The sequence below is a fragment of the Oryx dammah genome, unplaced genomic scaffold (assembly GCF_014754425.2).
Source record: "Oryx dammah isolate SB20612 unplaced genomic scaffold, SCBI_Odam_1.1 HiC_scaffold_25, whole genome shotgun sequence".
NCBI classification, from domain to species: Eukaryota; Metazoa; Chordata; class Mammalia; order Artiodactyla; family Bovidae; genus Oryx; species Oryx dammah.
In genome coordinates this window covers 46,538,440-46,555,437 of record NW_024070209.1, presented here as the reverse complement: position 1 = coordinate 46,555,437, position 16,998 = coordinate 46,538,440, and the positions used below count along the sequence as shown (strand labels likewise).

At 41.6% G+C, this 16,998-nt stretch overlaps 1 protein-coding gene across 1 annotated transcript in view; it reads right to left on the bottom strand.

The window, feature by feature from the left end:
• Positions 1 to 4,342: 4,342 nt before the first annotated feature.
• The window catches only part of LOC120851471 (immunoglobulin kappa light chain-like), a 34,966-nt gene continuing 22,310 nt past the window's right edge, over positions 4,343 to 16,998 (bottom strand). The window contains exons 3-4 of the mRNA XM_040224250.1: positions 9,361 to 9,392; positions 4,343 to 4,869 (exon numbers count right to left, since the gene is read on the bottom strand). Coding sequence (XP_040080184.1) covers positions 4,547 to 4,869; positions 9,361 to 9,392 — 355 coding nt within the window. The 3' untranslated portion in view covers positions 4,343 to 4,546. The remainder of the gene's footprint in view (positions 4,870 to 9,360; positions 9,393 to 16,998) is intronic.

Genomic DNA, 16,998 nt, shown 5'->3' with positions numbered 1-16,998 from the left:
ATAATATAATTTCAAGAGGGCTGAGTGCAGAAGAATTGATGCTTTTGAACTGTGGTGTTGGAGAAGACTCTCGAGAGTCCCTTGGATTGCAAGAAAATCCAACCAGTCAATCCTAAAGGAAATCAACCCTGAATATTCACTGAAGGACTGATTCTGAAGCTCCCATATTTAGGCAACCTGATGTGAACAGCCGACTCATTAGAAAAGACTCTGATGCTGCGAAAGATTGATGGCAGGAGGAGAAGGGGATGACAGAGGATGAGATGGTTGAATGGCATCACCGACTCGATGGACATGAGTTTGAGCAAGCTTTGGGAGGTGGTAAAAGACAGGGAAGCCTGGCGTGCTGCAGTCCATGGGGTCACAAAGAGTCAGACATGACTGAGCGACTGAACAACAACAACAATAATGTTACGTAAAAAGAATCTTGTACTATGTGACCTGTTGAGACTGGCTTTTTTTTTTTTTTTCCACTCTCCACCTCGTGCGAAGAGTTGACTCATTGGAAAAGACTCTGATGCTGGGAGGGATTGGGGGCAGGAGAAGGGGATGACAGAGGATGGGATGGCTGGATGGCATCACTGACTCGGTGGACATGAGTCTGAGTGAACTCCGGGAGATGGTGATGGACAGGGAGGCCTGGTGTGCTGCAATTCATGGGGTCGCAAAGAGTCGGACGCGACTGAGCGGCTGAACTGAACTGATAGTACACTTCAGGATCATCCTAGTTGTTGCATATATATCAGTGTTTTGTTTCTTTTTATTGTTACATGGTATCCATGAAATGGATATATCACAATTTGTTCAGCTTATTATTGAGAGGGATGTTGAAGGATCTGCAGAGTCACCTTTCGAGTCATGTATAGGGGGCCATGTCAGTGGTTTTCAGTTATTACATACAAAACTGTCATGAATAACTACGAACAGGGTTTTGTGTATGCGTACTTTCTCATTTCTTGGGGATAAATGCTGTGGAATGCAATTACTGGTGTATTTTGCTTAGTTTTTTAGGAAACCAGCAAGCTATTTTCTAGTGTTGCCTGTATCATCTTACATTTCCACCAGCAATGGATGAAAGATCCAGTTTCACTGCATCTTTACCAGCATTTCAGTATAATCTCACTTTAATTTGATTACATCTGCAAGAACCCTATTCCCAAATGAAGTCACTTTTATAGGAATGCGAGCTGGAATTTGAACATATCTTTTTGTAGGATACAGTTCAATACATAATACCTGTTTCTACTTCCTTGAGTCATAGCAGGTCTGTCATCAAAGTTTTGCTTTATGAAAAGACCCTTGCATGGGATCAGAGATGCTATTGACTGTTGAGTTTTGCCTCCAGAGATGGATGAGAAAGTTTATGTCATTTGAAGGGACCTTGATGAGTCTTTCTGAACTCTGTTCAGACCTCCAAAATTTCAGAGACTTGATAATAATAAATATTCTCAAGATGTACAATGTCATTGTTGTCTCCCTACCCTCTTTTCCCATGAGAGTCCTTTCCTACTTGCTCCAGTACTGACAAAGGAAAGGAAAAAAATGGAAGAAAAACTCAATTATAAAGTTCTTGAGGGAAAGGACACCATCTTAGTTACCTGTGTACCTTTCAGGGTATCAGCTGAAAAAAGTGCTCAGTAAATGTTTGTTGGATGGATAAGTAGGTGAGATGGGAGAGTCTAGGATGCCTGCACAGAAGTGGGGGAAGAGAGTCAAGGTTGGTTTTACATGTGGCCTCCTCCTGACCTCCCCACTTCCCAAACACATAACCTTTCATTCATGGGATCCTAATATCTGGATCAGGTTAACTACATTCTTTTGCCCATAGTTGAACATCTGTTCCGTTCCATTGCTACTTATGTGTGTATGCCTCTGACTTCCAAATGGAGAAGTCCCTGAGGAGGTAGCATTTGACCTTCTGTTCTGTGCAGTACCCTAAGCTCCGGAAGGCAGAATTGTATGGGTGTCAAGAGAGCAGAATTAGGCAGGAGGGAATTTGATCCTTGGCCCACCATTTACCATCTGTGTGGCTTTGACCTATTACTTATTCCTCTTAGCCTCTCTTGCCTGTAAATTGGGTATAAGATATTTATGTGAGCTTATCTTGAAGTAGAATGCATATACAGAATTGTGCACAGATTATAATTTCACAGCTCAATACATTTTCACAAAATGGCATGCTTCACATTACCAAGAATACAAGAAGCCCCATCTTATATAGTCATGTCCGACTCTCTGTGACCCCATGCACTGTAGTCCATGGAATTCTCAGGCCAGAATACTGGAGTAGGTAGCCTTTCCCTTCCCCACCCAGGGATAGAACCCAGGTCTCCCACATTGCAGGCAGATTCTTTACCAGCTGAGCCACAAGGGAAGCCCTCTTAGGCACTGTCTCAGCCCAAATTAATTCCTATCCCAATTTCTAATTGTATTTTTCCTGGTTTTGAACTCTTCATAGATGAAAATACAGGGCATATCTTTTGTGTCTGGTTTCTTTTGCTGATTGTCATGCTTATGAGAGTTATCTATATTGTTTGGTATAGTTATTGTTTAATATACAAACATGGTACACTTTAATGACTCATTCTACTGTTGGTGGACATTTGGGTTGTTTCTAGTTTGGGGCTTTTATGAATGAAGATGCTCTGAAAAATTCTTACATAAGTTTTTTTGGTGGGCAGGGACATGTTCATTCAAGGGCAGGATTGGTAGGTATTAGGGTATGAATATCTCTCAGCTATATAGAACCTGACTTACACTTTAATAAAGATTTTGTGTTTTAACTGTGTTTTCTGGTAGCTCAGCTGGTAAAGAATCCGCCTGCAATGAAGGAGACCCCGATTGGGTTTCTGGGTCAGGAAGATCCACGGGAGAAGGGATAGGCTACCCACTCCTATATTCTTGGGCTTCCCTGGTGGCTCAGTGATAAAGAAACCACCTGCAATGCGGCAGGCCTGGATTCTATCCTTGGGTTGGGAAGAGCTCCTGGAGAAGGGAACAGCTATCCACTGCAGTATTCTGGCCTGGAGAATTCTATGGACTGTAATGGGGTCACAAAGAATTGGACACAACTGAGCAACTTTCACATTCTTTCATTTTAACTGTGTAGTGTAGTAAGAACTAAATTAGGTTGTGGAAACATTTAATGTGGTCCTTGGTAGATAGGAGACCCTCAATATGTATTGTATTTAAAATGTAATGAAGGCATCGTATTCCCTTAAGTCAAAGTGCCATAATGGACTTAAATATTTCCCTATTGCTGCTTCACCTACATTATTATCATTGTTTTGTCACAATGAATGACTCTGTTTCTAGCCATTACATTCTTTTGAAAGATTTTCTGTTGGTAAATTAGATTCAACTGGATGAAAGACTATGTGATCATAAGAACCATCACCCTGAAAAGGGCTCTGAAGCCTGCTGAGAAGGGGAAATCAAAGAGGCAAGAGTCTCAACTCAATCCCAATGACATATATAACTAAGGAAAACTTATTGTATAGTCCAGGAAACTGTACTCTATACCCTATGACGATCTGTATGGGAACAACATCTAAAAAAGAGTGCATATATGTATATGGACAAGTGAATCACTTTGCTGTACACCTGAAACTAACACAACATTGTAAATCAACTATATTTCAATAGTAAAAAAAAAAAAAAAAAAGAAGAAGCAAGTCTCTCATACTATGGCCCAGGAGAGGGCTATGAATATAGATGGCTTATGTGTTTCATGAAAGAGTGTCTTGTAGCTAAAGTAGGGTAGGCTAGAATGGAGGCTGATGATTTTTATAAATGATGGTATGGTTTTTATCAACTCAATATTTAGTTCCTTAGAAGATAAACCAGGTCATTAGAAAAACAGTGTTTAAAAACCTTTAATCAAGGAACTTCCCTGGTGCTCCAGTGGTTGAGAATCTGCCTGCCAAAGCAGGGGACTTGGGTTTCATCCTTGGTCCAGGAAGATTCCACATGCTGTGGCTGGGCAACTACTGAGCCCATGTGCTGCAACAACCGAGGCTCGCATGCTCTAGAACCCATGCTCCACAACAAGAGAAATCACCTCAGCGAGAAGCCCCTTCACTGCAACTAGAGAGTAGCCCCTGCTCTTTGCAACTATAGAAACTCGTGCAGCAACAAAGACCCAGTGTGTGCATGTGTGCTAAGCCCCTTCAGTTGAGTCCAACTCTTTGTAGCCCTATGGACTATTGCTTACCAGCCTCCACTGTCCATGGGATTCTCCAGGCAAGTACACTGGAGTGGGTAGACCCAGTGCAGCAGCTCCTCACCCCCCAAAAAATTAAAAAAACAGAACAAAACCCTTAAATCAGAAAGGAGAGAGAAATTACAGGTGCAAAGATTTACTTTATTTATTCATTGTTCCCCCAACATTAGCATGATTAAAGCCAAAGAGGGGGAAGGGGATGAGGTGGGGAGATGGGTCAGAGGATGGCAATAGGGGTTGATCTGTGGAAACAGGGCCTGAGGAGGGGTGAGGGGCTGGGACCAAATCAGCACAGGTGAGTGGGGAGCCTGTAGACCTCTCGCTCTAACATTCGTTCTTATTGAAGCTCTTCACGAGGGCGGTAGTCAGGCTCTTGTGGCTGACCTCACACGCATAGGCGTTATGGCTTTGGTACTCTGAGCTGGACAGAGTCAGGGTGCTGCTGAGGCTGTAGGTGCTTTTCTTGCTGTCCTGGTCTGTGAAACTGTTCTGGAAGTTGCTGTTCTGGGTAACCCCATCCACTCTCCACTTGACACTGATATCTTTGGGGTAGAAATCATTCACCAAGCACACGACAGAGACAGTTCCGGTCTTCAGCTGTTCGTCAGATGGTTTGAAGAGGAAGACGGATGGCTGAGCATCAGACCCTGAGGAAGGAAGAACAGAGAAGGGTGTTTAAGTAACAGTGAATTTGTCTACTGGGGTGCACTGTCTGGGGGTGACCTTGGAAATGCAAGAGACAGATGTGCAGAGAGCCGCATGCTCTTTTTCTAGTATCCAGAGGCCACCCAGGAAGTCAGGAAGCAAACTCACAATTGCCATGATTTTGAGTTTTTCTGTAGCCCCCTACTCCTTAAGAAAGCTCTGAATTTTTTGTACTCTTTGCAGCTATTCTAAGGCTGCAAAATAATATGAATTTTAGAAAAAAATGAAGTGAAATATCCTATGAAGATACTCCTCTTTGGGTCAATCCTTGATAGCTTTAAACATTCTCTCCTGCATTAAGATATTAAATAATTAACATATTTGATATAGAAATTCTTGTAAGTTCTTATATCTTCCAGGGGATTGTCCCAACCTAGGGATCAAACCCAGGTTTCCCACATTGCAGGCAGATTCTTTACTGGCTGAGCCATCAGGGAAGCCCTATCAACTTTTTAATGGAATTTAAAAATTCATTAAAAGATTTTTTTTAAGCCCTAAATAATTTTAGAACAGTTTAAAATACTTAAATATTTTGAGCAGTTTGAAAAGAGTTTTAAGTTTTCTGACCTTATGCTTTCTTTCCTTCATCTGTGTTCCCTGCCTCCTACAAGGGAACCCAGTGCAAGAGGCCAAGAAACAAAACCACTTCATCAGACCCTCTTGGAGTTTAGAAGTGAGAACAGATCTAACAAGATCACTTCCCCCTTGCCTCTCCTAGTCCTGAGCTGTGATGTCAGGCTGTCTTCCACTTCCTGGGCTTCCTTTGGCCATGTTGGGGTCAGACCCACCCTTCATGGGTGAGCCCTAAACTCTGAGTCTGGGTCCAAGTGTGTGCGTGTGAACCCCTTCACCCTCTGTGATCAGGCCAGCAACTCTCCCACTCCTTGCAAAAGGCCTCAAAGGGAGACCCCCCAGCCCTGGCCTTATGACTGTCACCATATGGGGCAAGTCTCAGGCAGACTCGTAGGGTCAACTGTAATTTCAGCCACCTGTGCAGGAGAAACTGATGAGCTTCACTTCTGAGCAGCTGTCAGATGGCCTGATAGAAATCCCCTTGGTGGGCCTTTGAGTTCTTAAATGGGAGAGAGTGAATTAAATAACAAATAAAGAATTCTTTGCTGGGAGAAGTCACAGATCAGTGAACAGATTTTATAAAGCTATAAACCTCCATGTTAACCAAGCAGTTCAATATCAGATACTGATTTTTTAATGTTTTGATATTCTCCTTTCTTTTTAACCTTTGTATTAATTTTTTTCAGAGAATTTTATAAAATAGCCTATGCAGTAAAAGAAGATGAATTCTAGAAAAAAAGGAGATGAAATATTCTATGAAGATACTCCTATTTGGGTCAATTCTTGATGGCTTTAAACATTCTATCTTGCATTAAAATATTAAACAATTATCATATTTGACATGGAAATTCTTGTAAGACCTCGTATTAACTTTTTAATAGAGTTTAAAATTAATTGAAAGATTTTTAAAAGGCTCTAAATTATTTTAGAAGAGTTTAAAATACTTACATAGTTTAAACAGTTTGAAAAGAGTTTTAAAATGTCCCTAAAATAGTCCTGTCAGGTTGTCTGCAAACCAAAAATAATCTTTTTCAAGTATCACTTTTGAAATTAGCCAGAGTAAACAACAACGACAATAACAAAATTTAAAATAATTTTAAACGGTAAAACACCCAGATTAAAAATTTTCTATCATGGAATGAGGGGGTTGGAAAATACTTTTCTATTTTTTATAAAAAATGCCATTGAGTTTTTATCAATGGCATTTATATACATTTAGATATTTTGTACACCTGAAATATAATCTTACTGAAGCCATTACATTTCTGAAAATTAAAAACATCACAAATTTATCTAATTTTTTTTCCAGCAAATACCTATAATGATATTTAGTTTGAACTTTTAACTTAGTAAGTTAACTAATCAAAACCTGAATGGCCAGGTTGCTAGTCTTCAGTTAGATTTTTGCTGGTGTGAGTTTTGCCCTAAAAGAGTTATATGTATATATAGAGATTTACATATATATATATAAATAAATATATAATGTTAACTTTTATATATATTTCATTTTGATTGAACATTTATTACATAAATATATTTCACGAGAGGATATTGAAATAATTATCAGTTCAGTTCAGTTCAGTCGCTCAGTTGTGTCCGACTCTTTGCGACCCCATGAATAGATCACTGAAAAAATAACTAAGTTCTTTATAGTCCCCTATTGGAAATTTTTATCAAGCAGATACAATAATATAAAATTTATTTTTGTAATTGCTGATAAAAATCAGGCTTCTCCCTATTTTCCCCATGTTAGCTTGCATCCATCACATTTCTGTTCTCTACTGTTAGCGACATGATTCGTATCACTGTGTCAGGAAAGCGGGCCATAACACAGCTGAATGGGCGATCACAGGGTTGGCCATGCCTTGCGCGGCCTTTAGCGGCCAGGTGCGCGGCCACTAGAGCCCAGGGGCCTGGTCGCCAATGTCCTTCAATCACCAAAGAAGACCGCCCCGAAGTTTAAAGACAACCGCGAGGTCTGCAGACCACGGTAGCAGGGCCACGGCCTCCACAGCGGTACAAAGACACCACCAAGTAATAACAAAAATCATACTCATTAAAGTATCTCCTATCTTTTTAACATCTGTGAGCATCTAAAAAGTGCAATTATTTTATTCTTCTTCACTTAAATTTCTTCAAAGCTGAGCTTTTAGGAATAACCCTCTTTCCTTCATTTATAAGAGGAGATGTATTTATACATTTTCACTATAGTCTAATACAGAAATTTGTTTTTTAAAGAGTAATCTGTCAAGGTATAGAACCCCTATAGCATTTCTGAATATTGACAGTTTATCACTCATTTTAGACTCTAAAAATAACATAGCTGCTGATTCTCAATCAAGCAGAAACTTTAACATAGATAAGTATATTTTTCTAATGTCTTACTGATTTTTTAGTGCATTCCGTTAATTTTTGTTGGTATAAAATAATTTGTCAGACAGAGAGAGAAGACAAACACATTTCTCTATTTTTCTGTTTTGTACATCTAGCAAAAATCAGTACAATATTTGGCAAATCTCAATGAAAATTAATTCACTTTGGCTCTTTAGAGCTGCAAAGACTCCTTTTTAAGGAGATATTTGAAAAAATTTTAATATCCTATCCCGGGGACATTCTACAAATCTTAAGATGTAAAAAATTTAAGTCTCTGTTATGATTTTTAAAAGCTAAACATCTTTATCTTTGAAAAAGTGTCCTTTTTCATCGACACTTATTTTTTTTCCCCTTTGAGTCATTTGGTTTAGATTAAATTAATCTTTTTTGTCTACAAATCCAGTTTGGAGCTGAGTTTAACTTTTCAAACTAATAATAAATCTGAAATATTCTCATTTACCCATCTCCACAAAACTCATACTTAAGCCTCTAAAAGTCCATACTGGCATTTAGACCCACATCTCAGAAGGTAATAGAGAAAAATTATTTACGTCTAATCCCCAGATGTGTCCCTTGGCCAAAGATGATCCACAGATTTAACTTGGTTTGCTCTCAACAAAAACTGCTTTTTGCTGCTAATCTCTTTCAATGGTCAAATACAGAGAAAATCTGGCCATTTAGGTGCCACATCAACTAACTAGCTCTTTGCTCTTCCTTGAGACAAACTGATTTCCAGCCCCTGACTCATCTGATTTTTCAGAAGAATCCCATTCTCTTCAAAACTGACCTCAACTCATATCCCAAGCATTAAACCCCCCAAATTTCACAGCTCTATAAGAAAAAGGAATTGAAAAGTGCACTTACGTTTGCTTTCCACCTTGGTCCCGCCGCGTCCCTGACATATCCCCCTTAACAAAAACCTCCTTCTGAAGCCAATTACAGGAAAAAGCCCAATCCACAGAAAAATCCAGTCATTTCTCCCCCTTTCTGTCCACAAACCTACTCTCCTTACAAATTCAATGATTTGGCTGTCTGTTCAGCTTAAAAATTGACTATCTTCTGATTTTCTGTCTTTTGCTTTTTGGGACACCAGGCATGGCTCATGTAACCAAAATGTCACAAACTTGCACAACTGATACAACAGGATAAAGTCTCACAAACAATTGAACAAAAATTTACTCACGTTTGATCTCCACTCTGGTCCCTGGGCCGAAAGTGAACCATGGTGATTCCCCCTAATTTCTGCTTGTACAAATACCTACCCTTAAGGGGCATCAAGCCCCTTTCCCCAAATACATTAAAATTAATCTTAAATTTACCATCAGCTAGCCTCCTATGGAAGAATTTCCCTTCCCCTCCTCTGTACCTAACCTGGGAATGAAATTTGTTTTAGCCCTGACACCAAATTAATGAAAACAGGCAAAAAGGAACAAAAAGTAAACCAATTAGACAGAAACAGCAAAGGATTGGCTGAAAACAATACTTACTTTTGATCTCTAGCTTGGTTCCTTGGCCGAAACTATTAACACAACAGTTCCTCTTAACCTTGTTCCTATACAAAAACCCTTTCCCTTCCTGACCATTGAGCAAAGCTCTGTTTCAGAACAGACCGCTCCCCAATACATTTCTGAAACTATCACTCAGGCAAGTTATTCTCACCCAGAGACTGACTGGTTCTTCATAGAAAATGTGCCATCAGTTCTCCTGTTTGATTATGGATGGACTGTAGCTTTGTCTCCTAAAGTTGATTACGGTGGTGTGTTGTTGTGGAAGAAAGGGGAGCAATGTCTTTTCTTTCTACTGTACTATTGTAGATTATTTGATTTTTGAAAATTATGGGAATATATTCATTTTTTGATTTTCAGAAACACTAAGGCTGTACCAATTTTGATAGTTTGCTATCATCAAGTAGAATTCTCCATTCGCCATTCTCCAGTCATGTGCAATTGTAAATATAATTTTTAAATGATCTATACATGTTTAATTCTTGTCATTCAAATACTGTTTTAATAATCTTTAAATTAAGAGTGCAAAAAAGGTAGTTTTCCCATTCTGTATAGGAGATATTGTTTCACCAGTGTAGGACATGTGGGTGTGATGTGGGGGCTGAAAAATGTATATTCCTAAGTGAGTAAATAGGAGATTGAAAGTGAAGCATGTAAGTAAATGACTATTAAAAGCAGAATTTGCTACTAATAAAAGATGCTTATTATAAGAACTGTTGTGCAAAAGCTAGTTTTTTTTGACCACACACAGTAGGATCAATGGGAACGGTTGTTGTGATGTTTGCTGTAACATCACATGGATCACTGAAAAGTGGCTGAGAACCTTAATGTGCATGTGGTTTATCATTTGAAGGCAAAGGATGTCTTAGAAGCATCTGTGAGGACCTACTATTCTACGGAGTGTCCAGGATGGGCCTTGATAAGATTGATTTACTAAGGAAAAATAGAGTCAATAAACCAGTCTGACGGGCTCTTAGATTTATGCATGAGTGATGGAAACAGAAAATTTAGGCGAGCGTTCCAAAAAACTCATCACTAAAGTTGCTTCATGGGGTTGCAAAGAGTTGGAAATGACTGAGCGACTGAACTGAACTGAACTGAAAGCTGCTTTCCATGTGGCTGACAACAAAGTCAGATTCTTAGAATAAATTCTCAACTGCTCATGGTGTGTGTGTGTGCTCAGCTGCTCAGTCGTGTTTGACCCTTTGCAACCCTATAGACTGTAGCCCACCAGGATCCTCTGTCCTAGGGAGATAAAGAAAAAATGAAAGAGAGAAAGATGAAATACACGTGTATAAGTCATCCTGAAAACTGTTGAGAAGCTTTCTGATCACTGTTCTCAGGTCTAGCATTTCAAGAAACACCTTTTTTTTTTTTTTTTTTAATTTGACACAGTAACCAGCCTGTTTGAAAGGTCTGTCTCCCATCAGTACCATACAGAAAATCACCCAACATGTCAGAGACACAGTGACACAATTTTGCAAAGTTTGAGGACTGAGGGCTTCCCTACCTGGTTCCTGAATGTTTGAGTCTGATAATCCATGCAGAAGTCTGTGGTTCAAAATTTTTTCCAGCTCATCATTCACAGTAAAGTCCAAAGTAGGTGTGGTTCTTTTGGCTTCAGCTTGATTCCTTCCTCTTTAGGATCATACTGTCTGTCCTTTGTACTTGACTTAAGCTGATATTTCAAAAGGTGAGGAGGAAATTCTTGAGCCACATTCAGTGGTGATCAGAACCTGATCAATTGTTGTTCTCCGGGCTAGAGTGCCATAAATGGACATCTGACTTGAATCCCCAAGGGGCAAGGATGGCCCCCATTTGGCCGGAAGGAGGGAGACAGAGGTCACTTGAGAACTCACTGCTTCTTTGCTGCTTTGGGGCTGTGTCTGTTTCCATCCATTTCTGAAGAAAGACATGCTGAGAAAAGCAAAGTCCTTTGCCTAACCACGTGCAAACACATCAGCTGTACTCCTGACCTGAAAGTCTGGTCCCGCTCTGGAAAATGTAGACACTCATCTTGTTTCCGGGGCTTTCAGGTGGCGCTAGTGGTAAAGGATCCGACTGCTGGTGCAGGAGATGCAGGAGACTCAGGTTCAGTCCCTGGGGCAGGAAGATCTCCTGAAAGAGGAAATGACAACCCACTCCAGTATTCCTGCCTGGGAAATTCAATGGACGAGGAGCCTGGCAGGCTACAGCCCATAGAGTTGCAAAGAGTCAGACACCACTGAGTGCCTGAACGTGCACACAAACACACACATCTTGTTTCCACGAAGACATGAAGGCTGCAGGTGTTTTTTTTTTTTTTACTTTCTAGAGTGAAAAAGAAAACAGTAGCAACATACCAGGGCTTATGAACCCTTGGAGAAGCTCTGACAATGAGATTTACATATTGAATGTTGTGGTTTCCAGTTGGTTTTACACTAGTGATGAACCTTTCAAGCTCTACCCTGGAGTTCCCCGGCCACTTGTCTGTCTACTTGGCATGCAACCCTGTGTCCCCCTCAACCTACTGCACAGAAACCCATCGCGGACAACTACTGTGATTGAGCCAGCTCTGCGTGCAGCCATGGAGTCCCTGAATTCAGGCTTGGTTCCTTACATTTTTGCCTTTGTTGTCAAAATCCTCAAATCCTTAATGAACACTCTACTCTGCTTTCTGCTGACTCAGGACCACTCAGTGAGAGGCCCCTCCCACCCCTCTGACCACTTCCCCCTTCTTCCTCTTCCCAGTCTTGCTCATCTTGACTAAGAACCTGGGCTCAGGATCTTTTCTACCCACTCACCCGCATTACCCCCTTCCCTTGATATGTATGTCCTGCTTCCATTTCAAAAGGATTTCAATCTCACTCTACTTTCCAATTCTGCACCCCACCCCGTGCCCCCCTGCCCCCCGCCCCGCCACTCTGTTCAGCTCCAGGGGTCAGTTAAGCTGCTTACCACACAACCTAATATTTTGCTGCTGTTGTCTCTGCCCTGTTCTTCCTGTACTGGTGGGTTTCTTTCTTTCTTTTTTTCTGATTATAGCACAAAACTTGTGGATTTCAGTTCCTTGATCAAGGATTGACCCCGGGGCCATTGGCAATGAGAATGTGGAGTCCTAACCACTGGAATGCCAGGGAATTTGCTTTGGGTTTATTTCTTTAAAAAATCATTTTTGCAATTTAGGTTAAAAAAAAAATTTGTATTTATTTATTTAAAACTGCTCCGGGTATTAGTCAAGGCACACAAAATCTTCTTCATTGCAGCCTGCCAGATCTTTAGTTGCAGCATGAAGGATCTTTAGTTGCAGCATGAAGGATCTTTAGTTGCAGCATGTGGGATCTAGTTCCTTGACCAGGGTTGGAACCCAAGTCCCCTGCATTGGGAGCATGGATTCTTAGCCCCTGGGCCACCAGGGAAGTTTCATGATTTTGTTATTAAACAAGGGGGAGTATTGTGATTGAATGTGTGAGTTTAATCCCTCTTCTAAAACTAGATTTTTCTTAAATTGGCTCCTTTGGTTTCTAAGTGGGGTTAAACTAGGCTTGTTCTTGGCTCTTACTTCCATGTTGCTGTTCAGTTGCTCAGTCATGTCCAACTCTTTGTGACCACATGCACTGCATGCCAGGCTTCCCTGTCCTTCACCATCTCCTGGAGCTTGTTCAAACTCATGTCCATTGGATCAGTGATGGCATCCAACCATCTCATCCTCTGTTGTCTCCTTCTCCTCCTGCCTTCAATCTTTCTCAGCATCAGGGTCTTTTCAAATGAGTCAGCTCTTCGCATCAGGTGGCCAAAGTATTGGAGTTTCAGCTTTAGCATGAGTCTTTCCAATGAATATTCAGGGTTGATTTCCTTTAGGATTGACTGGTTTGATCTCCTTGCAGTCCAAGGGACTCTCAAGAGTCTTCTCCAAATCACAGTTCCAAAGTATCATTTCTTCAGTGCTCAGCGTTTTATATGGTCCAATCTCATATCCATACATGACTACTGGAAAAACTATAACTTTGCTAGACGAACTTTTGTCAGCAAAGTAATGTCTCTGTTTTATAATGTGCTGTCTAGGTTTGTCATAGCTTTTCTTCCAAGGAGTATCTTTTAATTTCATGGCTTCAGTCATCATCTGCAGTGATTTTAGGGCCCAAGAAAATGAAGTCTGTCACTGTTTCCATTGTTTCCCCGTCTATTTGCCATGAAGTGGTGGGACCAGATGTAGGGTTGTCCAGTGAGGGACTTCTCTAATATTTGGAAGCCCAAAGAGAAGTCTTCAATATTATCCATGGGTTATATATGTGCATGCATGCTCAGTCGTGTCCGACTCTTTGCAACCCCATGGACTGTAGCTCACCAGACTCCTCTGCCTATGGAATTTTGCAGGCAAGAATACTGGAGTGGGTTGCCATTTCCTTCTCCAGGGGATCTTCCCAACCCAGGGATCAAACCGGAGTCTCTTGTGGCTCCTGCATTGGCAGGTCGGTTCCTCACCACTGAGCCTTTCTGCAGGATAATATATGGACAGAGGTGAGAACCATAGGATCACCTAGTAAGGTGCTCCAGGCAGGTAGGAAGATCAACATCCTTCTCCCTAGGTTTCCTACCCAAGTCTGAGGACCACACGGTTAGGCAGTCTGTATCTCCAATAGCAGACGTGTTCTGGCTTTGGGGAAACCATGTGGGAATTTTCCATTTCTGGCATCCACTTCCCTTATTAGCATATCCCCAAGCATGTGAATATTGTACTTTAGACTTTAATTTCTTGCTTTAAACAACTTCTGTTTGAACTGTCTAGAGTGACTTCTTTTTGCTGCATGAACCCTTGTGTGCGTGTGTGCATGCCTGCTCAGCAGCTCAGTCGTGTCTGACTCTTCTGTGACCCCATGTAGCCTGCCAGGCTCCTCAGTCCATGGGATTCTCCAGGCAAGTATACTGGAGGGGGTTGCCATTTCTTCCTCCAGGGGATCTTCCCAAGCCAGGGATCGAACCCACATCTCCTTCATTGGCAGGAGGATTCTTTACCGCTGAGCCACCTGGGAAGCCCAAACCAGGCTCCTCAGGGTAAATCATCTCTGTTTATGTTAAATCAGGAGTGACCTGGCCATGTCTGTGCTGCTGGTGCTGTGGAGGAAGAAAGAGGGTTAGGGTGTATTGAGGAGCCTCCTGCCCCTTCTGCCAAAACCTTCCAGTGACTTTCAAAGTGGGGAGGCATCTGAGAGTATTTGTGCATTGTTTTCAACAGATGGAGGAACTAGGAGGAGTAGCTGGGGCGGCCCAACCTCACTCGTCTGCTTCCTTGGGTGGTTTATGTTCGTGTGTGTGACACTGTGGGAGGTAAACCGTGATCCTGCTGATAGTAGTAAGTTGCAATATCATCAGCCTTCAGGCTGCTGATGGTGAGGGTGAAATCTATCCCAAATCCACTGCCGCTGAACTGGGATGGGAACCAGGAAGGCGACCTGGATACTGCATAGATGAGGAGCTTAGGAGCTTTCCCTGGTTTCTGTTGATACCAGGCTAATTTAATGTCAATGCTCTGACTGGCCTGGCAAGTGATGGAGACTATCTCCTAGAGATGCAGATAGGGAGGATGGAGACTGGGTCACCTGGATGTCACACTTGGCACCTGAGATTGGAAACATGAAAACATATATCCACAGGATTAACCAAGTTATAAGAGGACTTTCCTGAAGGGCCAGGTAGTACTGACCACACTGGGCTGCACAAATCCCTAGTGTTCTCCCTCCTTTCTTGGGAGCCAGAGCATCAGGAGACCAAGGAGCTGCCCAGGGGCCCTCATGTTCACTGTGTGTTCTAACCGGGACGGGCTCCTGCCCAGGCTGTGATCAGACTATAAGAAAGTGTCTGGGGTAGTGGGCTGAGCTCTGTGGACATGCAAATCAGCAGGGGAGGGGCAGGGCTGGTCGATGCTGCAGGGCTGGTTGAGCTCAGTAACAGCACAGATGCAATGAGTTCCCAGCATCCCACGTCAGGCCAGAGCAACACAAAGTAGCCTGCAGAGAAAATGTTTCTTCATGCAGGCCATAGGACACAATCAGCCTACCATGCTATGATTAGAATGTTTGATTTTGCTCCCTTCAGAGTTGAAAACATGCTTTTCATGCTATCTCTCCAACTAAGGCAGAGTCTTTCGGGTATGGCACACACTGAAAACTTTAAACATTTTATAACTTTCTTCAAATGAGAACCTATGGACATTATGGAGGCCAGTGGGACCTTCTTTTTGATCCTCTGATGCTCTAAGTAAGATAAATTATTAGCAGTACAAGCAAGAAATGCTATGAAGTAGAAGAGCAATAAAAATGCGCACAGTAATGATTTGTAAAGAAAGCACTAGACACTGGGTATCTGTCATCACTAACCTCTCATCTCCAGCTAAGCATTTATGTATGGTCTGTCCCATTCTCTCCATCAAGGCCAGCCAAGATCAGAAATTTTCTATCTGCACATTTGAGAAATATCAGCCATCTTCCTAATTCTGTGTGCTCTTACTTTGACTGTGTGGATCACAACAAACTGGAAAATTCTTAAAGAGATGGGAATACGAGACCACCTTTACTTGCCTCCTGAGAAACTTGTATGCAGGTCAATAAGCAACAGTTAGAACCAGACATGGATCAACAGACTGGTTCCATACTGGGAAAGGAGTATGTCAAGACAGTGTATTACTTCTATGCAGAGTACATCATGTGAAATGCTGGGCTGGAAGAAACACAAGCTGGAATCAAGATTGCCAGGAGAAATCTCAATAACCTCAGATATGCAGATGACACCACCCTTATGGCAGAAAGTGAAGAAGAACTAAAGAACCTCTTGGTGAAAGTGAAAGAGGAGAGTGAAAAATTTGGCTTAAAACTCAACATTCAGGAAACAAAGATCATGGCATCTAGATGGGGAAATAGATGGGGAAACAATGGAAACAGTGACAGACTTTATTTTCTTGGGGTCCAAAATGACTGCAGATGGTGGCTGCAGTCATGAAATTAAAAGACACTTGCTCCTTGGAAGAAAAGCTATGACCAATCTAGACAGCACATTAAAAAGCAGAGATATTACTTTACTGAAAAAGGTCCATCTAGTCAAAGCTATGGTTTTTCCAGTAGTCAAGTATGGATGTGAGAGTTGGACTATAAAGAAAGCTGAGTACTGAAAAATTGATGCTTTTGAACTGTGGTGTTGGAGAAGACTATTGAGAGTCCCTTGGACTGCAAGCAGATCAAGCCAGTCAATTATAAAGGAAATCAGTCCTGAATATTTATTAGAAGGACTGATGCTAAAGCTGAAATGCCATTCCTTTGGCTACTTGATGTAAAGAACTGACTCATTTGAAAAGACCCTGATGCTGGGAAAGATTGAACACAGGAGGAGAAGGGGACGACAGAGGATGAGATGGTTAGATGGTATCACTGACTCGATGGACATGAGTTTGAGCAAGCTCCAGGAGTTGACCTATGGACAGGGAAGCCTGGTGTGCTGCAGTCCATGAGGTCACAAAGCAATGGACACGACTGAGCGACTGAACAGATTACACATATTTATGCTAGATATTCTTGCATTCTACATGTTACTCCTCATGCTTTCTCTCCTGTCTTTCCCCAAGGTCTTCTTATTTAGAAGCTGAGGTCT